Here is a 27,799-nt window from a genome sequence, read left to right on the forward strand (position 1 = left end):
TTGTTCTTTGGTGCAGTATGTTGAGAGTGAAATCTTGCCTCTCAACCTTTCCAATTATTCTTTCCTTTCTTTATTTAGCACCTAAACAACATATCCCCCTCCCCTCCTCCCTCTCCCCCAGAAGCAATTGCTCACTGCTTCCTCTCCTTCTACTTGAGTGATTGGGCAGCAGCTTCTGTTACCGATGAGCATTAATCTTTTCTATTTTACTCACATTATGCATACTAAACTAGCCAGTAAACCATTTTCCCTCAAACGTATATCATGTGTATGCGATACATCCAATATCTGCTTGGAAGTAGCAATGAGCATTCCATGAATCGCATTCCTGCCATGAAAATGTGAGCCTTCCTAAGAATTGTTAAATCAGCAACTGAATAATTGTGAAACTGAAGTGTAAGGGCCTTTTGAGTTGGATAATTAACTTGTTTGCAGAAACATGAATACATCAGACTAATGTGAATTGTTCATGTATTTAAAGTACAATAAATATATCACATGTTCAGCTGCAAATTATTTGGAAAGTTTATTCTTAAAATATGGTGTAAATAAGATAACAGTTTTCTGGGTTTAAAGGAGATATTACAGCTTTGGTGACAAAGTCCAGAAGATCAATGAAGGAAGTACATGGTCAAACAACTCTCATACAAATGTAACAACCACCATACAATTCAAGAAACAGTTAAACTGCAGGATCATGCAAAACACCATAACACAGTGCTGTGTGCGCCTCAAATAGGATGGTTAATATCTCACTTTATGTTAAAAGACCTATTTCATACAGTGGGAAGATATTCTATACTCATAGCCCTTTGCCAGTTACTGTGATTTTGGTTTTAAATTGCCGCATCATGTAATCAGCCAACGGCCTTGCCTCAGTGGTAACACTGGTTCCCGTTAGATCACTGAAGTTATGCACTGTCAGGCTGGGCTAGTACTTGAATGGGCGACCACCCAATCTCCCGAGCGCTGTTAGCTAGCGGGCTGCACACAGCTCTTATGAGGAGCTACTTGATTGGGAAGTGGCAGCCCCTGTCTCATAAACCGACATACAGCCAGGAGAGTGGTGTGCTGACCACATGCCCCTCCATATCCGCATCCAGTGACGCCTGCGGGCTGAGGGTGACATGGCGGCCAGTCAGTACTGTTGGGCCTTCATGGCCTGTTAAACAATGTTTTGAGTTTTGTTATAGCCATTTTTATGGGTTTGTGAACACTAGTGTATTTCCTGATCTTATCTTTAAGGAAACATGATCTAGTTATCGTAGAGAATAACCCCATGCACTAAATCATAGCTTTGTTAAAACAAAACAGTGTTTTATGTAGGTAATTGGGGTTTACAGAGTGGAAATGTTGAAAAAAGTTGGTATACAGGGTGACCCAGAAGGAATGGTTAATATGCGCAGGGATACGACAAGAATGACCATTTGAAGCAAACAAATCTTGTGAACATCGGCTCTAAAATGTATACCATAAGAGCCACAAGCACTACATCATCTTCGCTACTGCGAAACACATCTTTTCTACTGAACAAGTGCTCGTAGCCCATATGGTATGCACTTTAGAGTCAACGTTTACAAGATACTTTTTGCTTCGAATGATTGTTGCTGTCATATCCCTGAATATTGATCCTTCCTCCTGGAACACACTGTAAGTAGGTGAATGCATTTTAATTAGGTTAGCCAGTCTCTGTCACAAATCTTCCTAGCATTTCTAAACCTCTGGCCTAAACAATTTGGTCAGAGTTCTATGTTGTTGCATTTGCCTTCATACAAATCTGATACTGAACCACAACAGTCTATATGGAAGTAGAGACATCTACAGCGAGGCCACCAACATTCTCCCAGCTGCAGGCCACCGCTTGATGGGAATAGAGTCAAACCAATGCCTGCCTAATCAATGAGACGCTGGACAACTGCCAGCACCAGGCACTTGTTTAAACTGGGCAGTACGCAACCACTCGGTCAGTAGTGCAACAATCAACATAAGGCTGCCACATATCACACAGCGATGCCAAGATTTGCTCACCATACAAGGCCTTGGCACTATTGGGACAGAAGCTATTACCATCCTCGTGACACTGCTTCTTGTCACTCGTGGGCCGCTAGATCAATACTCTGGGCTGAGAGATCAATGCCTGGCAACACCCTTGGAATGCAGAGGCCATGGGACGACACTGGGCCATGCCATTGATGGCATGCAACAGTAATTAGCTTGTTGCAGTACTAAAGAGTTTATGTTGTCTGTGTTGCTGCAGCCACCTTTATCTCCGAGGTACAACCATAGTACTTGCCAACTTTTTGAATCCACAATGCCCCACATCCTGACAATCAGAAGAACGGTTCTCTCTTCCCCCTGCAGCACTTACTGCGCTCCTGACCGACACTACATTACTCCAAGAAGGGAAGAGTGCAATAGTGCGTGCCAATGATGGGCTCAATGTTGAAGTCTGAATGCTTGCAATCACAAGCTCAGAACTTACACTGTGCCAGCAGCTCCATCCATCCCTTGCTGGAGTAATAACAGGCATTTGAAGACTTCTGATTGCACCTGACAGGCCACGTAATGACCTATGTCACAAGACTTGCCTAAGCATGTATAAAGCTGCCCATCTAGCCAGTCTCAGAAGATTGATCAGCTGAGCAGTGCTACTGGGCTTAGCTCTGTGCCATGAGCAACTGCACTGTTAGAAGACTCCAATGGCCACCATGTGTCCGCAGCAAAGTCGCACTTAGTGTCAAAGGCATTGCCACCTAGTGAGCACTTTCTCACATAAGCAGCTTGCATCCTAGCTGTGTGTGAAGCACTGCTGGCCAGCTGCCAAGAACATAATGCCGAGTGGAAACAAGGCCATGCCAAACCGTGTTGGAGACAAGAGTGCACCTACACGACTATTCAAGTTTAGTAGATTAATAAATAAATGTTTATGTTGACTATGTGTTTGTCTGCAGCTTCACACAACGTCACTCCTTCTACCAAACCATCAAAAGAACCCACAACGCCTAGGTGAAAGAGCCATCGCCATCCTGACCACTAGAAGAACCGCTCTTCCCCTCCACTCTGTAGCAGTCTGCATCTCAGTCCACCACATTTTTGTGCCCAATAGTGAACACACATGCAACCACCCATACATCCACAGTGGTGGGATTGGCAAAGGTGCTACGATCACAGACAAAGCAATTAAGCAGCATGGATTTATTGTAACTGCTTGTGACATCTTTGTTTCAATTTTCCTGGTTTTGTGTCTGTCCCCCTTTTCCCTTTCCGAGTAGAATTAGTCAGGAATGTAGGCGGATGTATTCTGGTGGCGTATAGGCAACTGTAAATAGGTCATGTAAGAGGTGGACGAGTGTACACACAGTTTATTGTTGTCATGTAGGTTATTAAGAGTTCTCCAAGGTCTACGCTAGTAGATATAAGGAATAATGTGAGACAGTGTCGTTTCAGGAAGCAGGAAATCATGAAGGATATAACAGAGATGTTCAGACACCAGACTTTGAGGAAAATATTTACACTGTGGAAGGCGACTGCAGTGTCAGTACCAGGCAGTCGACACATCAGCACAGGGTAAACCAGATGACCATGTGGAATGTTCTCCATGACAACTGTTACTATCCTTATCACTTACGGCATGTGCAGGGCTTACTAGCAACAAACTTTCCACATCAGGAGCAGTTTTGTCATTGGTTTCTTCACCAGGCAACCATGAGTCCAAGATTTCTGTCATCCATCCTATTGACAAATGCACAAAATGGTATCTTCACTGTTCGTAACAGTCATCTGTGGGATAGATGCAGAACCCCCATGTTATAGTGACAGCGAATCAACAGCATCGGCACAGCCATAATGTGTGGGCCGGGATAACTGGCAACCACATTTTGGGATCAGTCTTTCTTCCCCATCACCTAACAGGCCAGAACTCTCAGCATTTCTCTTGGATGACTGCCTCCCCTGCTGGAAGAAGTGTGATTGATTATTCAAAGGTTTATGTGGCTGCTACATGATAGTGCAGCAGCCCGCTTCGCCATTAATGTCCAGCTGCATCTCAATCACGTCTTCTCTGGTCAACAGATTGGATGAGGGAGTCAAGCTCGTTCACCGTATCTCAATCCATGCGATTTATGGTTATGGGGACATTTCAAAAATATTGTGTATGCAGAGTACATTCCAGATGTGGAGACACTGGAGAAATGTATTCATGCTGCCTTTGACACTGTTTGGGTGCAGCCTTGCCGATGTGATCTTGTGAGACAGAACATGCTACAGTGTATACACAGATGCGTTGAGGCACATGGAAATCATTTTCAGCACATACTGTAACTGTGGCCGCATGGTACAGTGCATATTAGACCACAGTCTCTGTAACAATGTATGATATAACAAATGGTCTCTAGCATGGAAAGTTCATTAGCCCTTGAAAGTCTCTTCGGGTTTGCTGCCGGATCCTAAAATGAACTCGATTCAATATTTTGATGATCCAACTGTTCACCATTTTCAGGAGAAAGCTGCTTCTGCTGCTGAGTCCCACTGAGAACTGCGGGACTCATTAGTAGAAACAGCATTCTCCTGAAAATTGTGAACAGCTGGATCGCTGGAATACAGAATCGAGTTGATTTTAGGATCCAGCAGCGAACCCAAAGAGACTTTCAAGACTTGTTACACTGGGAAAGACTACGAAGTCACTTCACTTCATTAGCTCTTTTTTGTTCCATATTCTTTCATCAGTCAAGTCCTAGAGATTGTACACGGTGGAAAAAATCACCCTGTATTCTGCAACATGACATTTTGCTAAGTGTGATAACAAAGTTAATGAGGTTAAGTGATGCTTTTAAAGGTTATAGGACAGCACCTAAGAGAGAGGGCATATAGTTTCATAATGTTTTAAGACTCCCAGATCCCCAAACTCCTATCCTCATGAGAGAGTATAACACTGTTGCCAAATAGGAAAGTGAACGCCGTGAACTGTAAGTGTTTTATGGACTAGCTTTGTCTACAGACTCAGTGGGTCCACATTGAAGATTTTGCAGGAAGCAGTGAGCAGACTCTGAAAACTGGACCTAAACATGAACTGGACAAGACCAACCAGTGGAGTCAAGTGTAGTAATGTATCTCATAACTTGTGTCAGTTTACAGAACCAGCCAGTGACTAGTTGTATACAAACCACAGAGAGATTTGTTATTCATAATTGTGTCTGACTTTCTGAGCCCACAAAGGTGGAAAGCGAAGATAGTGTAAATATAAATAGGGCGATGAAGAGTCCAAACATACCAAAGCTAATCTACTGTGTTACTCTGGACTTGTGAATGGGATTTTGAACAGTGTAACCTTATATATGTATGAGGCTCTGATTCAGCCAAACTTAACCAATGAGGAATTCAGTGGGCCAAATCACTCAAGGAGGGAAGGAGCATAGCAACACAAGATCAAGCCAGGGTGTGTTGCCAAAATGCAGGATTTGCCAACACCTGTAGGCTCAGCACTAATGCCACTCTGCAGCTCAGCAACTATAGGCCAGACACTAAGGCAATGTCGGCATTTCAAGACATTCCAACAGCTCTTGGCAGACCATGTACAAAATCAATGCAGTAACAAGATTTGCCCAGGTGTGTATAAAGCAGCCCACCAGGCTGGACACATCGCCACAGCTGGGCTTCATACCAGCATCTGCTGTTGTTGCCTTCCACCATGAGGTTGCCAGCATATTTCCTGCTACAGGCTACCATCAGAAGGGGTGATGGTTGAATTGGTGCCCTCTTAGTAACCAAGACATTGAGAATCTTCTAGCACCTAACAGACACTTCAGTTGGGCAGAGTGGAAATGCACCGCCAGCAGCATAACAGCGGCATATGGCCGCCACAATCTGAAAACACTGCTGAGGTTTCCTGGCCACGCAAGACATTGGTACTACTAGGTTACCAGCTATCACCATCCTCATGACACAGCTCCATGCCACTGTAACCACGAGACTGAAGTTTGACCACTTCTGTGGAACGAGGATGCCGTATGACAATGCTGAGTGATGCCACCAGATGAGGGCACACACTTATGACTGTTGTAGCTTGTTGGGAGTAATTAAGAGTTAACATACATGCTGTCTGTTTTGATGTAGCCTTCTCCACTTCTGACTCCTATAGCTCTTGCCAAATCTTCAAACCCCCAACACACAAATGTTGGAAAGCCCTACATCCTGGCAACTACAAGAACGACTCTTCCATTCCCCTGTAATGGTTATTGCAGCCTTGATCCACTACACATCGTTAGAAAACTGTTTAGTATGCAAACACATTTTGTAAACATTTTAATACAACACAACAAGGACAAGTGCTGAATACTGAAAAATACAAAGAGCACTAAATGATTCTCAAATCACCCAGGTCATGTATGAGTTATCATATTAAAACTTTGTGTATTTGTTTGATACACAATATCATGGATTTTGGCCAATTTTTATAATACATATCTTAATTATATTCGTAGTAATGAAATCAAATGTAATGTTCTGCACAATTTTGTTTTTCAATGTTTCCCCTTATGAAATGCAATGACTTTTTTCTCACACAAACAGCACACATCTTACATAAAAGAAATTGAAGCTGGAAAAATTTGAGGATATAACATTTTATGTAAAAAACTGGAAAGGGGGGGGGGGCAAATAAGCAGACCCTCTGTTTCTAACAAAGATGTACAATAGCAAACTGAAAAGTTTCTTCAGACCTAAACTTTTTTTCTTTTAAAAGAATAAATTTAAAAAAATAAATTATAATATGAAGTGCTTGGCAGAAGATAATGACGGGGCACAAAATGTAAATAGTTCAGAAGAATGCATTGGAAGTTGTGATTGCCTTCTTTGGTATAAGTCACAAATGTGACTCAACACTATCTATCTGCAAGCCCTTCATACATATTGTTCAGATATGTCACTCACTGGAACATAATCACTGCAGGCAAACTGTCTCAACTTACACATCAGTGCAACAACTACACCCAGTCAAGTGTATTATAAGTCAACTGTCACTCAATTTTACAATACAACCACAAACCACTTAGCAACACAGTGATCTATTTTACTGATCATTTTATTCTTAATAAGGACCGTTTTGCTTCCATCAATTTAGAAGAGATTTGACTTATACTCTAAGTATGTCCAGTCATTGTGTTGATTTCTACCTGACACAAAATATGGAAGAATGGAGCATTACAAGTGCATTTTCAGACCAGTAAAAGGATTATGACAACCCTTGTGGATGCATAAATGACTGTTGCATCACTTTCCTCCTCATTCCGTTTACAAAGAGCATCTGGACACCAGAAGGAACCACACAAAAAAGCAATATAGCAATTAGCATGCACAATAATTTCAGGCATTAAATGTTCACTTCGAGAGAAATCAAAAATGACACTGAAATTTACATCACAGCTTAAGCGTTTAATTCCAATCTGACTTGCAGAAAGTGCTAAGAATGGGTGCATGGATCTAGTTCCAGGAACAGTTCTTGCAGATGAAAAACTGTAGAAAAGCAACTACAAACGTCAACTAGCTCCTGGTTTGAAATAAAAAATACTGATACTTTTTTCACATTTTCTTGAGAAAACTAAAAACTTTTGCATCACTAATTATTTGTCCATAAAATGGTCTCAGCAGACTTGCTTTTGTAACAAGCCTTTTCAAAGTACCACCAACTCCACCACAGGGAGATTTATCATGGATAGTTGCATATTCATGATTGCATATATTCAAAAAATTCTTGCAGTTTTTGTACAGTGCAGCACAACCATCTGTGAAATATTCAATATCACTTATAGGCAATTCAAATTCTTGTTTCAAAGCTGCCATACAGTCTTCTGCATTTGACGAAACATGGCTACATCACACACTAAATCATCAGAAATAATTCAGAGGTTTTTAGATTGCAAACTTTGGTCTTTCTTACAGTACACACAAACTGTGTGAAGAGTATAACTGCCATTATTCCAGTAACAACCTTGTACTTCGTCTTGCACAACAAAGCGAAAATTTTCACTTAAGTCCACAAACATTAAAACAGACCTCTCTCGAAGAGTTTCTTTTCCCATTTTCAAATAATTACACTGAGATTTTGCAATGAAGGAATGAGGTGCAAGTTTCTCTACCTTCTGTACCAGCAATTCAAAAATGTCTGAGTGTATTTAATTGAAGAACCAAATTCATCCTGTCTGTTGAAACCCACTGGGTATATCAAGCTCTTTCATCAGGCTCAAAATCTTCTATCTGATTTTACAGGTATTCCTGAAGTAGGGGTGTAGGAGGACATCTGTCAAACAGATGAAACATACAGGTTCTGTGATTAATGTTGCAAGTTATTACTCACATTAAATCTTGGTAGCTTTTTCTTTTGATGAATTTTGTACACACATACAGAATGAGTACCATATGCTCCTACTAGTACACACTGTTTTGGGCAAAGATAAGCAAATGTACAAAAGCCTACTTTGTTTTCAGGAAATTTCTGTTTGTGTAGAGAGTACAGTTCAACTGAATTACTTAAAAATCAGGAAGGAGACATCCTCACTTGCAAACAGGACAGTGTACATGGGGTGGTCAAGGATTGGCGAATAGCAATTGCGTAAAAACCAGGAATTGGATCCATCATATTTGTAGAGGGGGAATCCCCACTTCTGCAAGGAGACTGTCAATGGGACTAGTATGAAAGGCACCAATAGCCAGACGTATCCCACAAAGGCAAACAGCATCAAGTATTTTCAAAGCAGGAGGAGCCACCAAGGCATAAACATGAATACCTGAGCCAGACCAAAGTACAGTGAAGATGGAGAGGAGTAGCACGGTCTGCACCCAAAGATGTGTGGGCCAGGAGGTGGAGAACATTGAGCTTCCGCATGCATGCAGTCTTTAGGTGACGAACATGGGGCAGTCAAGTAAGCCTTTTATCAAAAATACGGCCCATGAAACAGGACTGTGCTACATCTAGGAGCTGGTCACCTAAATAAAGTTCTAGACTGGGATGTACAGTGGGTTGATGACGAAAATGCATAACCCGCGTTTTGGAGGGAGAAAACTGAAAGCCATGGGAGATGGCCCACGCAGAGGCCCATCAGATGGAGCCTTGGAGCCGGCGCTCAGCAGATGCTACCGAGTGGGAATTGCACCAGATGTAAAAATTGTCAACATACAACGCGCGGAAAACACAGTCCCGACAGAGGTTACAAGCCCACCAATGGTTCTGAGGAAGAGCATGACACTTAACACAGAACCCCATAGGATACCATTCTCCTGAATCTGAGGGGTGCTGAGTGAAGAGCAAACTCAAACCTGAAAAGCCAGCAGTATAAAAACTCCCAGATAAAAATTGGAAGAGGACCACGATAGCCCCAGTGCAATGAAGTCCCGGAGTATGAGGTGCAGTGGCAGGGGTTGCTGCATTAAGGCAGGCAGGTCAACATAAAGATGTGGCCTACCAGGAGGGAGGTAAACGTTGCAAATGGTGATTGCTGGGTCTTCCGTACCGTTACTGCTATTGCTTGGTTGGTTTGAAGACAGTATCTTGTCATTAATGACATTGATGCAAACCAAACTGCAGACCTCTCCAAACGCTATTCCGGGGCCGGCACAGCTGACAGAAGATCCAATAATCACAAAAAGATGGAGAGTGGTCATCACAGAAGTGTGTTTCCTGAAGAGCAAGATAGAATGCAGCAGAAGAGGAAACGAGTTGTTGAATTTCCAGTAGGTGACTGTAATACCTGCTGCAATTCCACTGGATTATCATATGGTGAGAATCCAAGGTAGACTTATAAAAGCTAAGCAAAGGTCACATCACCAGGTCAGTGATTGTCACCAATGAGGATGGGGTGACATCCATAAAAACTGTGTCTGATTCAGGATGACGGGGAGGGGGCCAAGCCTCCTGGGAAGCCGGGAAAGGCTTGTCCTTTGACTTGCACTCCTGCTTATTCTTCTGCCTCAGAGGGACGAAGGTGGTGGTATTACTAAGGGAACAGGTGGTAGCGATGTCAGAGTTAGACATAGTGAGCTGCTTTGGGGCCCTCGGAGTGAGAGTTCCTCGTCTGACCCAAGGTTACAGGCTTCCTATCCTGAAAATGGCCAGAAGGGAATTCCAACAGGAAGATCATTCCTAGCAGGAGCCTGAGAAGAATGTCTTCCCTGGCTGAGGAGGAGAAAGAGAAGCGGTTCCTTGAGGAGAAAGGGATTGGAGCCGCCAAGTGTGAGGAAAGGGAAGAGGGCCAGATGTGGGGAAGCAGGAGGGGAAGACGTGATGGAGGCAAAGGTAGAGGAGATGTTCATGGGGTGAAGTCTGTCAGACTTCTTCCGGGCCTCAAAGTAGCCAAGAGAGTCAAGGATCTTCATTTTCTGAATTCTTTTTTCCTTCATATACACCAGACACTCAAGTGAGCAGGGAGAATGGAGTCCATAGCAGCTTACACAGATGGGCGATGGGTTGCAAGGGTTATCCACATGAGATGTACAGCCACAGTCACCACAGAAGGGAATGGCATTGCTTCACGAGGACATGTGGCCAAACTTCAGGCAACAGAAGTAGTGCGTGGGGGTGAAATCTATGGTTTCACATTGCATCTGTAGACCATTCAGTACCTTGACCTTTTCAGGCAGGTTATACCCCTCAAATGACAGGATAAAAGTGCCAGTTTCTATATGATGGTCCTTAGGGCCTCATCTTAGGGGAATCGCCAAAGCGTGTGCGAATAATGAGTGAATGGGTAAATGTCTATAAGGTACATTACATATGTAGAATTATGGACAGTTGGGAATGTGAGTCTTACGGGAAGCGTGCAAGAGATAAGTCCCTGCAGTCACGCTATTCATCTGTGTCCTCGGTGGCTCAGATGGATAGAGCGTCTGCCATGTAAGTAGGAGATCCCGGGTTCGAGTCCCGGTCGGGGCACACATTTTCAGCTATCCACATCGAGGTATATCAACAACACCAGTCGGTAGCTGAGGGTTTCAGTTAGTCATCATTTATTCCAGGGAAAAGCTGCACGGTCAACAACAGTAATCTGTTCTTTCGAGAACAGTTACTGTCTTCATATAAATAAGGTGAATAATACCCATCTGGGCCAACTTCAGTTTATACAGCAGTAGTGATTCCACATGGCATTAATTCATACAACTCCTAAATTATTTCAAATTAACTGGCAGTCCTCGACACACTATACCACCTAATCACATTATAATCATCCCAACCTATAACCTATAGGCCTAAAATTCAGAAAGTTTTCCAGTTTTTTCCATTAACATATTGCAAATTTCATGCAATACTGCACACTGATTTCCTGTCAGATAAATCAAAATATGGTCTGCAACAACAACAATCAATCACTGGATGGATTACAATATACATAAGCGTGCTGAAAAAGTAATGCTTCTGAATTTTTTATGTGAAAACCACCCTTTGTTAACATTCTACAACTTTATTCTTCATGTCTGTTTCTAAAGAATGTCACCCCGATGATAAACACATTTCTCCCAAAGAGACACCAATTTACTGATACCTTCATTACAGAATGTTTGAGTTTGTTGATGAAACCACATAACCTCTGCTTGTACCGCTTCATCACTATCAAAGTGCAGTCCTCAAAAGGGTTCTTTACGTTCTGGAAAGAGATGAAGATCAGATGGGGCCAAGTCAAAACTGTATGGAGGGTGGTCGATGGCAGTGAGCCCAATGCGCTGGATTGCTGCTGATGTGACACTGCTCAAGTGCGGTGTGGCATTGTCGTGCTGAAGGAGAGGATGTTCCACATATGGATGAACTCTTTGAATTCATGCTTTCAATTTTCTGAGCTGTTTCTCATGCACTGACATAGTTACATTATATACAACGTGCTAGAATTCAGAGACCTCTAGCAGCAGAGGACTGCAACTTGTGTCAGCGAAATGGCAAAGTTGATTGAGTAATAAACATGACGTGTAAAAGCTCAACCAATATTGAGAACCAAACAAAAGATTCACAGGTATTACTTTTCAGTGACTCTTATTCATTTATTTTGCATTCATTACAGTGCAACTTTGGCTGTGTAACTATTTTTGAATTATTAGGCCAAATAGCCCACCAAATGGCCATATTTGAATTACAGTCCAAACACTGGATGGAAGAAGAATTACTAGACTTCCTGCACAACTTAAATCTTTTTACCAACTCAAATTTCTTTTTCAGTTACAAAGCCATTTTTCTTAACCTTGGCCTCTATTCAGTAAAGTTCACATCCAAACCTCAGCCCATGTAAAACCAACCAAAAAGCAAAGTACCTCAGTTTCAAAAGCAGCAATTAATTCCACATAGCCAGCCGGAGTGGCCGAATGGTTCTAGGCGCTACAGTCTGGAACCACTCAACCTCTACAGTCGCAGGTTCCAATCCTTCCTCAGGGCTTGGATGTGTGTGATGTCCTTAGGTTAGTTAGGTTTAAGTAGTTCTAAGTTCTAGGGGACTGATGACCTCAGATGTTAAGTCCCATAGTGCTCAGAGCCATTTTGAACTTCCACATAATTGCTCTCCAACAATAAATATTTAAACATCTATAGCAACACCATCTATCATACTTTTCTCCTTCACAACTGTTGCACAGATCTTGCCCACATACAAATGTCCCAGACTGTCTCCTCCTCCCACCCACTGACAAATATAACAGCTTCCACTCATAAAAGATTCAGAAGTGTCCCCTTTGTCACTCTGTACCACCCAGGTCTCAAATACCTCAATACATTACTCCACAAAGGTTACGGCTTTCTCAGTGCAAGCCCTGAAATGAGATCGTCTCTGGTAGCCTTTCTACACTGCCCACAACCACCTTCCATTGCCCTCCTAATCTCCATAACATCTGTATCCTTCCCAGACCAATATCCTTACCTCTGCAACTTTTCCTGCCATAAAACTTGCCCCATGCACCTTCTGTCCACCTTTTCCTCCTGTCACATCACTTGTAAAACCTACAATATCAAATACAGAGCAACATGTGAAACCATACATGCCATTTACCAACCAAAACATTCACAGTACAATTTTTTCAGATAAAAATAAAAACTGCTAAATTGATTGAGATCTATGACTGCACCCACAAACTCTTACCATGGAGACACCCAGTATACCAGGTGCTTAACATTACTCAAGAGAGCAGAGTTCTTGCCACACCACATTCTTCATCATATGGGTTGTCTGAATCCTCTATACAGAACTAGCTTCTCTGAATTTGGGAGAGACAACTTGCACTTCAACATACTCTCATTCCTCGCAACCCTTTTGGGATTTAACCTCAGGTAACAATCAGTCTATTTTTTTCTTCCACTGATATTATTTTTCTGTTATTAGTATTTCATTACTTGCCCAATTTTATACATATATATATTTTTTATCTTCATCCTTCCATTTCTTTTGTTTTTTTCCCCAATACCTTTCCTGTTTTCCTCTTAGTTCTTAATAGTAATACACATAAAACTTCTCATTTTACTTCCTCTTAATCCATCTTTAATTCTCTCTCTGTCTGTCTGTCTCCTATCACCTTTGAACTGATGCTGACACACCACCCATGCTCCCTTTCTCTGACAACTATCCTTCATCATTGTCTCCTCAGTTCTTCCGAAACTACTGATATCATATGCCAGTTGTATCCCATAATGTAATGATAATGTGGCGTGCCACATATAATGTGTGTGCAAACAAAAAGTGAAGAAAATACTGAAGGTATACATTTGATGTTTCTATTACTTTTTGGTATGTAAGATGTGGAGACAGACTGACCTGTAGAGCAGCCCAAGGTCTAGGTGAATGTGAAATCTTAGCTATGGCAACATATTGGTCTGTAGTGTAGCCCGATGTCTATGTTAGGTTGAAAGATGAGTTTAATTGGGAGATGTTGAAGCAGTATTGGACACTTAAGATAACCTGCACTCCACTATACTCAGTAGTGATTGATTCTTAACCTGGAGTGTGAGTGACCTGTTCCTCCTTCACAATCTTCCGAAATTTCGCTATCCCTTTTTCTCCTCTAAGGAAGAAATTAAAATTTTCAAAAGCTAGGAATAGCTACCTGCATTTTTAAATGTGTATTTTGAGTACTGTAATTTTGTCTACTGAAGGGGTGTACTGACCAACCATTAACACATAACAAAGACTTAACAATTGTTCAATGAGCAATACCTTGAACTTTTACTTTATGCATGTTGGTTTCCTTCTGTTTCAAACTTTATAACCAGTACTCTAGTTCCAGAAGTATGGACATTGTATGCACAGACAGACTGCTTTCAGCTTTCCAGTCACACTGAAGATTTCATTTTGGTACACAACGGATGTGACCTAACACTGATGTGTGACATGAGAATTTCATTGCTTTGACTCTAACCAGACTGTGAGGCATTACTGGATTTATGCCTCTGTTTACAGCCAGTTTTAACTTTCCGAATCTGCTATACCTCTTGACATCCATTTGTTTTTCTGGGTCCATATTGTTAAACCTGCTTTGAGAGCTCGCAATCAACTGATAAACATAATATTGGTCAGTTCGTCCTTAAGGACCCAAAAAGAATGAGGAAATAAACATTCCACTGAATAATATCACAGTTACAGAAAAACAAAACTGCATCAAAGGACACATTGTGAAACAGGAGTTAAACTCAGCTGGGAGTGTGTCACTGACAATACTTCAAAGTGTGGTTGGGGTCCAAAAAGTGTGCAAACACAATGCCATTTCTAACAGCATTTGAGGAAGATGAATAGGTAAGTCAATGAAGTATTGTCCACAAAAACATCATCATTAATTTGACAAGAAAGCCCTAAAACACTGCTTCAATCACTCATGCCGACAAACTGAAAAAAACCACACTGCATACATGACTCATTAGTGGAGTTTGCATCATATCTGCTGAATTATATTGTTGCATCACTGCACAAGTGCCACTTTCAGTTATCAGCAGTGCTACCTCAGTTGAGAATACACCCATATCAACATTCCCAAAACAAATACACAACACTAATTAGTCACAAATCTTTGAAGAAATTAATATGTTTAGTACGGGAGTGTGTAAAGGAAATCTATTGCAGAGTAACGATCAGTATACAAATATCAGGGAATTTGGAAGTCAAAAAAAGTAAACCCAACTGGAATACGACTGGAAAATATAATGAATGGGCTTGTGTAGGCTGACAATTTTAAATAAGTGGCAGCAAAGGGGACTTGCAGTTCACAATAACTCTTACAGAAATATTACGAGGAAAATATATTTTCAAATTAATGAGGATACAACGGAGTACATGGTCATGAGAAAGGTACCAATGATGGTACTATATTGACAGTTGCTGAAGTGCCTATTAAAATAACAGACATATGCATGTATCGGAAGCAATTTTAGCAAGCAGAACAGAATGGAAATTGAGATTAAGGCAAGGATTGCAGCAGCAAATAAAGAGCACTTTGGCTTACAGGATGTGATGTGCAGTAGCGCAGTTACGACATGAAATCAGACTAGGCCCTACTAAAGTGTAGCACAACATGGCCCTGAAACACTTATACTACAAAAAACAAATGAACAAAAACTGCTAGTCTTCAAGAGAAAGACATTAAGGAAAATATTGGGCCCCAGTCATATGAATGGGATATTTTAGAAAACCAGGAACTAGCAGACCAATACTCACAAAGCTGATTTTGTCCAAAAGATTAAGAAAAGAGGACTGAGGTGGGCACATCACCTAATTAGGATGGAGGAAGAAAGACTACCTATAGAAGGCAGCAGGGGGCAAGGAAGACTACAGATAAGGTGGAAGAGGAGAATGGACAATAAAAGTAAAGAACTGAAATGACTTGTGGAGGAATGTACAGAATGCATTCAGTCTCCCAGGCCAAAGTAACAAATATAAAGCAAAGCAAGTAGAAGTCTTCCTCTGCTGACTAGGGTTTCCCATAGGTCGGCCTCATTCCATGGATCTACAGGACCAACTGTTGTCCTATCTTTTTGGTGGTCATCCATGATATGTAACATGTGGCACTTTTACACTGTCTGTGTTGAAATATTATTAGTGGCTTCATCTAATTTGTAGTGAGATACTGATCAGTATTGAGGTCTAGTTTAAGTTGGAAGGTGACAGTGTAGCTGAGAAATGGCGATGCCAGTGAATGTAAATATTCAATCTTTATCTGTAGCATAGCTGGAGGTTCATGTTACCTCTGAAGCCTATGATTTAATTTTAACTTCGATTAGTATTAATTACATGTTTGTGCATATCATCCCCTGGAACTGAAATGTTTTTTCCTCCAAATATTCAGTTTCATCAGACTCAAGTGACTAGTATGATACAAGCATTATGTTAAATATTTTGCCTAATATTGCTCCTATGATCAAAAAATATTTTTACATCACTGGCTATATACAAATTAGTTGTTGCTATATTATAACTTGCAATGAGGGCTCTCGACAGGAATTAAAATGCACTTGATAATTCTACATCTACATCTACATTCATACTCCGCAAGCCACCTGACGGTGTGTGGCGGAGAGTACCCTGAGTACCTCTATCGGTTCTCCCTTCTATTCCAGTCTCGTATTGTTCGTGGAAAGAAGGATTGTCGGTATGTTTCTGTGTGGGCTCTAATCTCTCTGATTTTATCCTCATGGTCTCTTCGCGAGATATACGTAGGAGGGAGCAATATACTGCTGGACTCTTCGGTGAAGGTATGTTCTCGAAACTTTAACAAAAGCCCGTACCGAGCTGCTGAGCGTCTCTCCTGTAGAGTCTTCCACTGGAGTTTATCTATCATCTCCGTAACGCTTTCGCGATTACTAAATGATCCTGTAACGAAGCGCGCTGCTCTCCGTTGGATCTTCTCTATCTCTTCTATCAACCCTATCTGGTACGGATCCCACACCGTTGAGCAGTATTCAAGCAGTGGGCGAACGAGTGTACTGTAACCTACTTCCTTTGTTTTCGGATTGCATTTCCTTAGGATGCTTCCAATGAATCTCAGTCTGGCATCTGCTTTACCGACGATCAACTTTATATGATCATTCCATTTTAAATCACTCCTAATGCGTACTCCCAGATAATTTATGGAATTAACTGCTTCCAGTTGCTGACCTGCTATTTTGTAGCTAAATGATAAGGGACAGCCCCTCAAAATTTTAATCCTTCCTGGCTTACATAATTGACCTACAATTTGCCAAACTAGATTATGTGTGAAGACTATCCACCCACTGTGCTAGAAAATACATGGTAAAATTGCTCTCCTACCATCTCATATAATGTGATGGCTCTGCTACTATAGGCTACACAATGAATTAGGGTAGTGGTGTTGCCCTTGCCCTACTGCTTTTCTAAGCTCAATTTGGCACCAAAAGCGCCATCGCACCAAACACAAATAACTGACAGTAGTACACAACTATGTACATTTATCTTAATGAAATTATCAATAAATGACCAAAATACTCAAATATACAGTCAAAGCTGAAATTTTTCATGTGAGCTATAGTGGAACTGGGTAAATTTAGATAAAACTTGTATGCTTGCATTATTCCACAGTGATTATATATCATAATCACTGACTGGTTTTTTAGTACTTTGAAACAGGTTAAAATATGGTATTGGATCCTCCTTGAAATCTTGGTTGTGGTGGCATACTTTCTAAAAAAAAAAAAAAGCCAGGGAAAGGTAAGTTAGGGATGCTTCTTTTGTCACTATTCATGACATAAGGGTCAATCCATACAAAAGTGGTCCAGCACTGGTGGCTTGGCCATCTCAGAAAATTTTTATATTTGCTGGGTGATTTCCCCAATGTTAAGTGATCACAAAAATATTTTTTAAGACATTTATTGTTACTTATTTTGAAATAGCAGCCATATTTGTTCCAGGCCGCATGTGTTTTTTTCAAATTTGCAAGCATCTACATTTTTTATAATTCTTCAGTAGGCCTAGTGGATTGTCCTAAGCCTTTCAGACAAAATGCATTTAGTTCAACACAGTCTGGGCTACAAATTAACATCATTATGACTTATCTGAATGTATTCTTTAATATATTTTTAATAGTTCAAAGTTATCAGCCAAAAATTGAAAAAACTCAATTTTTGAACAGTAGTTTTCTAAAGAAAGATTAATTTCTCAGCTTTAATATTTTTTCTGCTATTACACTGTATATAGTATCAATGGTGAGCAGCTTACACTTAAAAAAATACACTATTTTTAAAAATTGATTTTTTTTAATTTTTCCATTTTGTGGGCTGCAATATTATTGTTGGGGGACCAGATAAAAATCTGAAAATTTCACAGTTAATAGACCTTTATGATATCAGACTTCAGTATAAATTTCAACTTTGAGATTAAATTGGAAGTTATGGGAAAAAAGATTACAAACACAAGTCAAAAATACATTTCTTAACATCTGCGATATCTGGTAGGCTAATCAAATAAAGTATACCAACTGCGTAATGTAACACACAACATTACACTAGCTAATGATTATTTGTCGAAACAATGCTATGGTAATTGTTTCAGCAGGCTAAAAATTGCATCTGCAAGTCTGATTGTTGTCTTCCCCCTTACACCAACAGTTGTCTAATCACACTTATTTAGCTAGAAGTTCTTGGTGTGCAGTTGAAAAATTGTGTCTCAGTGTTCTGTTGGTGATATTGTTGATGAAGCATGTATAATAGTGTGTGTGGGGTGTATCCTAATCTTTAATCGAAGACTACAGTGAAGAAGAAAAAGTGTTGTTTTACTTACGAGTCAGCCCAGATGTCAAATCAACATGCAAGTACCATGAAATGAAATACTTAAAAACATTTCGTCACCTTTTTGGTCAGTCTTGCACGGACCTTTTTGAGAAACATAAGAAACCTAAAGGTCTGCGAGAAATAACATTTGACCAGTATTCTACAAATAAAAGCCCTTTTGTCAATCTCATACCAGGAAAATCACTGTGACCAACATGTTATTCTACGATATTTGTAATTCACAAGAGAAAGGATAGTGGAACCTCAGATACAGAATTTTGTGACTTATCAGCAACCATTAAAAAAGTAGATACAGCTTGTGAAATCCTGGATATGTCGCTTGCTAGTAAAATTAGAAAACTAAGTCAAGATAAAAGACCAAGTGCCTTGAATATAAAAATTGAGAAAGTGGCAGCTATAGTCAAAAAGAATTTGGAAGTTTCATTTCAAAATACAATTTATACTAAAACATATGGAAGTTCTAAAACTTCACCCGAATAGATTTGATAGAAAAACTAAGAACTAAATGCAGTACTTCAAACAAAGAGGGTAAAATTAAGATTATCAGTTTACTGCCGAATTCTTGGAGTTGAGCAAAAGTTAGTGATGAATTTAATGTGACAGAACGTCTTGTTAAGTTAACAAGGCAATTAGTAAAAGAACAGGGAATTTTACCAGCATTACAAAAGAAAAGTGCATCTAATTTGGTAGATGAAAACACAATCAATAAAGTTATTAAGTATTATGACGATGACAATAACAGCCGTTTGATGTCGCAAAAAAGACTGTTTCTGTGAAAGAAAATGGTTCTAAGATTCAAAGACAAAAAAGGGAAATACTGTGTAATTTAAATGAACTATTCACTGAATTTAAAAAAGAAAATCCTGACATTAAAATTGGAAGATCAAAGTTCTGTGAGTTAAGACCAAGATGGGGTATTGTTGCAGGGGCATCTTGCGCCCATAATGTTTGTGTTTGTTTGTATCATCAGAATGTAAAGTTGATGATAGATGGGGCCAATCTTAGAGTTGACTATAAAGACCTTTTGGAAGTTATGGTACGCAATATTGACAGTTACAATTGTATGATCAAGGGAAAATGTGAAGACTGTCCAGGCAAACAAGCCTTACATGACATGTTTGAAGAATCCGAAGAAGACGATTTGATGCCTGACAATATAAAACACAAACAATGGGTGACACAAGAGAGAACTGAAATAGTGACAGTCATAAAATAATGAGAAGAGTTTTTTGAAATGTTGGTGGCTAACCTTGAAAATCTGAAAATGCATCATTTTACTACAAAAGCTCAAAGTAAATTTTTGAAAGACAGAAAGCAAACATTGGCAGCTGATGAATGCTTAGTTCTTGCTGACTTTTTGGAAAATTATTTCTTTGTTGTTCAAGATGAAGTACACGGGCACCACTGGGCAAACAAACAGACCACAGTTCATCCATTTGTATTCTATTGTAAAGATCAAGATAAGCCAATGAGCCACAGCTTTTGTGTCATAAGTGACTACCTTGAACACAACACTACAGCAGTGCACATTTTTCAACACCACCACCACCTTTCCATAAAAAAACTGGTTTACTTTTCAGTTGGGGCAGCAAGTCAATATAAAAACAACAAAAAAATTTATTAACACTTCTTTTCATAAAGAAGATTTTCGGTTTGGTTTAGAATGGCACTTTTTCGCTTCATGCCAGGGGAAGAATGCTTGTGATGGTGTCGGGGGTACAACAAAGCGAGCTGACACAAAAGCATGTATGTAGCGGACCGATGACAATCATCATAACACCTCAAGAAATGTTTGAATTCTGTAAAAAACATATCAAAGGCATTACCGATGTTTTTGTACAATGTGAGGAAATACGAAAAGTCTATGACAGTGTCTTGAAGGAAAGGTACAACACTTGTCAGAAGATTAAAGGCACTCGATCTTTTCATTGTATTGTTCCCCATTCACATAAGTTACTGAACTGTAAGAGCACATCAACTTCGTCTGAAAGTGAACTTCAGTGTGGAAAACTTTTACAACTGGTTCTTCAAAATAAAGACATAGTGGCTTGTGTTTACAATGAACAGTGGTGGATTGGCGAAGTTGATAATATTGACTGTCAAAACCAAGATGTAGATGTTGTATTTTATCACCTTCCAGGACCAAGGACAACCTTTAAAAAACTTGAGAAGGATCAAGTTTGGATGCTACTTAAAAATGTACTAAGGAAGCTGTCTCCAATGGAATTCACAACTGTGACTGGGCGAACTTATAATCTAACACCCAAACTGAGTGAACAAATTTCTCAAATGTTCAATGAGCAATGTACTAAAAACAAATAACAAGAGAACAATATAATGTAATTAGTAGGATTATTTTCAATAAAAAAGTAAGTAATCATAGATATGTTCAAATTATATACTGTAATTGATATATTTTATTCCATAAGCCTAGATATCACAGATGTATTTTTGACTCGTGTTTGTAATTTTTTTCCCGATAACTTCCAACTGAATCTCAAAGTTGAAATTTATACTTAAGTTTGATATCACAAAGGTCTATTAACTGTGAAATTTTCAGGTTTTTATCTATCCCCCATCAAAGATATTGCAGGCCACAAAATGGAATAATTAAAATAATCTATTTTTAAAATAGTGTATTTTTTAAGCATAAGCTGCTCACCATTGATACTCTATAAAAAGTATCTATACTATATATACGAGGTGCATTCAAGTTCTAAGGCCTCTGATTTTTTTTTCTCCGGACTGGAAAGAGATAGAAACATGCGCATTGTTTTAAAATGAGGCCGCGTTCATTGTCAATACGTCCCAGAGATGGCAGCACCGTACGGCAGATGGAATTTTACCGCCAACGGCGAGAATGAGAACTGTTTTAAATACTTAAAATGGCGACGTTTTCCTTACTTGAACAGCGTGCAATCATTCGTTTTCTGAATTTGCGTGGTGTGAAACCAATTGAAATTCATCGACAGTTGAAGGAGACATGTGGTGATGGAGTTATGGATGTGTCGAAAGTGCGTTCGTGGGTGCGACAGTTTAATGAAGGCAGAACATCATGTGACAACAAACCGAAACAACCTCGGGCTCGCACAAGCCGGTCTGACGACATGGTCGAGAAAGTGGAGAGAATTGTTTTGGGGGATCGCCGAATGACTGTTGAACAGATCGCCTCCAGAGTTGGCATTTCTGTGGGTTCTGTGCACACAATCCTGCATGATGACCTGAAAATGCGAAAAGTGTCATCCAGGTCGGTGCCACGAATGCTGACGGACGACCACATGGCTGCCCGTGTGGCATGTTGCCAAGCAATGTTGACGCGCAACGACAGCATGAATGGGACTTTCTTTTTGTCAGTTGTGACAATGGCTGAGACGTGGATGCCATTTTTCAATCCAGAAACAAAGCGCCAGTCAGCTCAATGGAAGCACAAAGATTCACCGCCACCAAAAAAATTTCGGGTAACCGCCAGTGCTGAAAAAATGATGGTGTCCATGTTCTGGGACAGCGAGGGCGTAATCCTTACCCATTGCGTTCCAAAGGGCACTACGGTAACAGGTGCATCCTACGAAAATGTTTTGAAGAACAAATTCCTTCCTGCACTGCAACAAAAACATCCGGGAAGGGCTGTGCATGTGCTGTTTCACCAAGACAACGCACCCGCACATCGAGCTAACGTTACGCAACAGTTTCTTCGTGATAACAACTTTGAAGTGATTCCAAATGCTCCCTACTCACCTGACCTGGCTCTTAGTGACTTTTGGCTTTTTCCAACAATGAAAGACACTCTCCGTGGCCGCACATTCACCAGCCATGCTGCTATTGCCTCAACGATTTTCCAGTGGTCAAACAGACTCCTAAAGAAGCCTTCGCCGCTGCCATGGAATCATGGCGTCAGCGTTGTGAAAAATGTGTATGTTTGAAGGGCGATTACGTCGAGAAGTAACGCCAGTTTCATCGATTTCGGGTGAGTAGTTAATTAGAAAAAAAATCTGAGGCCTTAGAACTTGAATGCACCTCGTATAGTCTAATAGCAGAAAAAATATTAAAGCTGAGAAATTAATCTCTTTTGGAAAACTACTGTTCAAAAATTGAGTTTTTTTAATTTGTGGCTGATAACTTTGAACTATTAAAAATCTATTAAAGAATACATTCAGCTAAGTGATAAGGATGTTAATTTGTCGCCCAGAATGTATTGAACTAAATGCATTTTATCTGAAAGGCTTTGGACAATCCACTAGCCTACTGAATAATTGTAAAAAATGTAGATGCTTGCTAATACGAAAAAATGCATGCAGCCTGGAACAAATATAGACACCATCTCAAATTAATAAGCAATAAATTTTTGTAAAAAAAATTTTTTTGAGGTGGTCAAGCAACCAATTACTTTGTTCTTGGGCCACTTGGTATGGATTGACCCATACGGGACAAACACAAGCTCATTTGGGCAAGAACGGGGAAACAACTCAGTCAGTGTCATGTTCAAGGTACCATTACAGCATCATACGAAGTGATTTAGAGGTCACACAAAATACCAAGATCAAAATAGACAGGCAGGGTTTCAAAACCAGCAACACTGAAATGGACGACTGATGTCATAATATCTGCACCATCTCCTTCAATCTGATGTGCCAAGAATTACTGACAAACGTTCTAGTTTGCAGATATGTAGCTAGTGATGACAAAATATATGCCTTTAGGCAGACACTAGATAGCAGAGCCTGCAAATCTGCACAACTACAAATAAGGTACTGACATCTCAACACCACAGTTATCAGAATAGACATTCAGTCACGATAAATCGCAAAATTAATCCAATACAATGGAACAATGTTAAACGATTAGCTGGTCTAGTATTATAACGTTAAGAACAAGTGAATAGTGAGAGAGACTTGAAAATTGAAAAATCGTTGTTAAATAGAGCATGTAATGCTGGCAAGAATAGCTGTCAAACATCCACCATAATACTACACACTGAAATACGATTCAGTCATAGCAACATCATTCGTTAGCCAAATGGTGCAGAATGAATTGGATGTAATGTTTAGGAATTAATGTAGCAACGTAGGCGACGGAGAAAAAGCAACAATGGCATTCGTCAGTGGCATTCAGCAGAGTTACTTATGTTCTGTAGTATATAATTTAAGATTTTCTTATTGTGCCTCGGCTACTTTCTTGAACACTAATCGGGTACTTCCATGAAGTAAAACGAGGCCGTTCCTACATAGAAAGTCATGAATTAAATCCAGAAGCCGGCAGTGTTTTCAACAGGCCTCAATGATAGATGCTGAGCTATCTCCAATCAAGGAAACGATCTCATCACCATAAAAATGCAATATTTTCGGCCAGTAAACACACTATTTTAAACACGTAAGGTTAGTTGAATCTTGAGTCAATAACACTCCTGTTAATTAACTGGCACCGTTATTTGAAACTGACACGTACTTTTCTTCTTCTTTCCGCGGCGTATTCTCACAGGACAAAGAAAAGCCATAACGCAACCGCATTATTTACCATACACTTTCGGCCATTACCCTTACACTATCGACAGTGACAGATATCGATATCGGAAATTCCATAGCTATATAATTACAGTATCGACTTCCAGATCGAATACGGAGTGACAATTGAATTTCAATCGATCGTTGGAAATGGAAGTTTGGGCCTGACTGTGATTTTGGATTGGATTGTTTTGGTGGAGTACGCCAGACGGCGAGGTCATCGGTCTCATGGGATTAGGGAAGGACGAGGAAGGAAGCCGGCCGTGCCCTTTCAAAAGAACCATCCCGGCATTTGCCTGGAGCGATTTAGGGTAATCACGTAACACCTAAATCAGGATGGCCGGACGCGGGATTGAACCGTCGTCCTCCCGAATGCGAGTCCAGTGTGCTAGCCACTGCGCCACCTTGCTCGGTCCTGACTGTGAATCGTACACGAATAGCCGGGTGTCATGTGACGTTCGCCCCGACCAAAATGCAACGAACTATAATGCACAAAATTTTTAAAAAGGCAGTTAGGGGATTATTCGTACAAATCGGGAAATTCGGGTTCGAGTCCCAGTCCGGCACAAATCCTCATCGTCGACATTCCCTTTTACAGCTGATCTTATTCGCACATGCGAATACTTTGCATGTACTTTTGTCAGAATGTCTGCTGCCAGTCTATTGATTGGTATATAATTCGCTCTAACCATCTTTTTAACTAGCTGATGAATGTAATGGTACCTTATCACTATGTGTTTTGACCGTCCATAAAATCCTGATTCATTAATAAATTTTATAGCTCTTTGGTTATCTATTTGCAAAACAGAAATCAGGATTTATTAGCAGCTGCAATTTCTTTCAGAAATTGATCTAACCACATAAATAATCGGCACTTGCAGCGACATATTCTGTCTCCATTGAAGAAAAAGCAACATGCTGCTGTAATTTACTTTTCCGCGCTACTGGCCCTGCAATGAACTTAAGTAGGATGCCACTTGTTGAACATCTTGTGTTTCTGTTCCCACCAATACAAGCATTATTAACAATTGTCATTCCATTCAAACTTAATCTCATCTATTATTATAATTTATGGTACTTGAATGTTAGCAATGTTAATGTGCTTATGTTGATGACTTGATCCCCGATGTGGCATTAACAGCATATGATAAGTCTTGTACCTTGTGTTTAATACATCAAACTAGCAACCATTTCTCGATAGAGTTCATTATTATTCAAAATGGTTCAAATGGCTCTGAGCACTATGGGACTCAACTGCTGAGGTCATTAGTCCCCTAGAACTTAGAACTAGTTAAACCTAACTAACCTAAGGGCATCACAAACACCCATGCCCGAGGCAGGATTCGAACCTGCGACCGTAGCGGTCTTGCGGTTCCAGACTGCAGCGCCTTTAACCGCACGGCCACTTCGGCCGGCTTCATTATTATTACGAGGGGCTGAATCACCTGTTATCCATCCTGGTTCAGTTCGTAAAGACGCCAGTTCTGCATCCAGTATGCTACTCTAAAAAGCCAAAGTAACTGGTAAACCTGCCAAATATCATGTAGTGCCCTCACGAGCAAGCAAAAGTGCTGCAATATGACATGGCGGGGACTCAACTAATGTGTGAAGTAGTGCTGGAGAGAGTTGACACCATGAATCCTGTAGGGCTGTCCATAAATCCTTAAGAGTAAGACATGACGCAGATCTCTTCTGAACAGCACGTTGCAATGTAACTCAGATGGACTCAATGTTAATTTCTTGGGAGTTTGGTGGCCACCGGAAGTGCTTAACACTTTCGCTGCGGCTGACGCTTATAAGCGTCAAAACAAGCCACGAGCCAGTGCGGCTGACGCTTATAAGCGTCCGCGCTCACTGTCGGATTACTCAGTTTAGTTGCAGCGTCTAAGCAAGCATCAAAGCTTGTAAACTTTTGTTTTGTGTGGTCAGTTATCGGACATATATTGTTGGTAATGGCGGCTAATGAACCAACACCTGGACCTTCCAGTGTGAAAAGGAACAGGAAAAGTTTTAAATTGACAGAGGAACAGTTACTTAGTGTACTAGACGACAGTGATTTTCCGTGTAGTGAGGTCTCGGCATACCACGGAGATTTTCATTTAGAGGCTGCAAAAGAATTGCAGAGTGATGATAGCGTGGAAGCACAGCTTTCGAATCTGTTTCGTGACAGTTCCGAATCTGACGATACGAATCACGACGACTGTGTGGAAATCGACGACGAAAAAGAGCCCGACCTGTCACACGGAGATAATCCAGGTGAGTCCTGGCATAAAGAACCACATAATATGCAGTATCACCCATTCACGAAGGAAGAAGTTCTGCAAATTCATCTTGCTGGCAATTCTCCTATGGATTTCTTCAGATTATTGGTAACAGACGAATTGTTGCAACTTGTAGGTGACGAAACGAACGATAACGCAGTCAACAAATTGCTGAGCGAAAATACAAATAGGGATCTATGATTTGTAAATGGAAACCTCTAAGTGTAGGCGTCATCATGAAAGTATAGAACATAATCCTACAGATCTTACAAGGTCTTGGCGTCGGCCTGTAACTCAGTTGTCTTAGGAGCGTCGGCTCCGAGGGGTACCTGCCCTTTCAGAGTGTTACCGGCCCGCACTCACACGTTGCCGGGCCGCACTGGAGAGTTGCGCGCCTGCACCGATCCCGCAGCGAAAGTGATAAACACAGTAGAGTGTCCTTGGGCTCACTCTGTAGCAATTCTGGCCGTGTTGGATGTCGCATTGTCCTGCTGGAATTGCCCAAGTCCGTCGGAATGCACAATGGACATGACTGGATGCAGTTGATCAGGCAGGATGCTTACTTACGTGTCACCTGTCAGAGTCGTATCTAGACGTATCAGTGGTCCCGTATCACTCCAACTGCACATGCCCCATACAGAGAGAGCATCCACCAGCCTGAACAACCAACTGCTGACATGCAGAGTCCATGGATTCATGAGGTTGTCTCCATACCTGTACACGTCCATTCGCTCAATACATTTTGAAACGAGACTCGTCTGACGAGGCGACATGTTTCCAGTCATCAACAGTCCAATGTCGGTGTTGACGTGCCCAGGCTAGGTGTAAAGCTTTGTATCGTGCAATCAGCAAGGCTGACATTTATTAAAGGCACATCACTGGAATCTGCAGCAATTTGCGAAAGGGTTGCACTTCCGTCACGCTGAACGATTCTCTTCCGTCGTCCTTGGTCCTCCTGTTCTTGCATGATCTTTCTCCAGCCGCAGCGATGTCGGAGATTTGATGTTTTAGCGGATTTGTGATATTCACGGTACATTCGTGAAATTGTCGTATGGGAAAACCCCCACTTCGTCGCTACCTCGGAGATGCTGTGTCCCATCGTTCGTGCGCTGACAGTAACATCACGTTTAAACTCACTTAAATCTTTATAACCTGCCATTGTAGCAGCAGTAACGATATAACAACTGCACTTGATACTTGTTTTATACATGCGTTACTGACCACCTGTTCACATATCTCTGTATATGAATACGCATGCCTATACCACTTTCTTTGGCGCTTCAGTGTATATG

The 27,799-nt window shown here is 40.7% G+C and overlaps 1 protein-coding gene across 1 annotated transcript in view; it reads right to left on the reverse strand.

Annotated features, from left to right (window-relative positions):
- LOC126203593 (SH3 domain-containing protein Dlish) overlaps positions 1-24,287 on the reverse strand; it is a 76,907-nt gene extending 52,620 nt beyond the window's left edge. Inside the window, exon 1 of the mRNA XM_049937954.1 lies at positions 24,191-24,287. Within this exon, the coding sequence (XP_049793911.1) occupies positions 24,191-24,239 (49 nt within the window). The 5' untranslated portion in view covers positions 24,240-24,287. The remainder of the gene's footprint in view (positions 1-24,190) is intronic.
- Between the last annotated feature and the right edge of the window lie 3,512 nt (positions 24,288-27,799).

Source organism: Schistocerca nitens, chromosome 9 (assembly GCF_023898315.1).
Source record: "Schistocerca nitens isolate TAMUIC-IGC-003100 chromosome 9, iqSchNite1.1, whole genome shotgun sequence".
Classification (NCBI taxonomy): Eukaryota; Metazoa; Arthropoda; class Insecta; order Orthoptera; family Acrididae; genus Schistocerca; species Schistocerca nitens.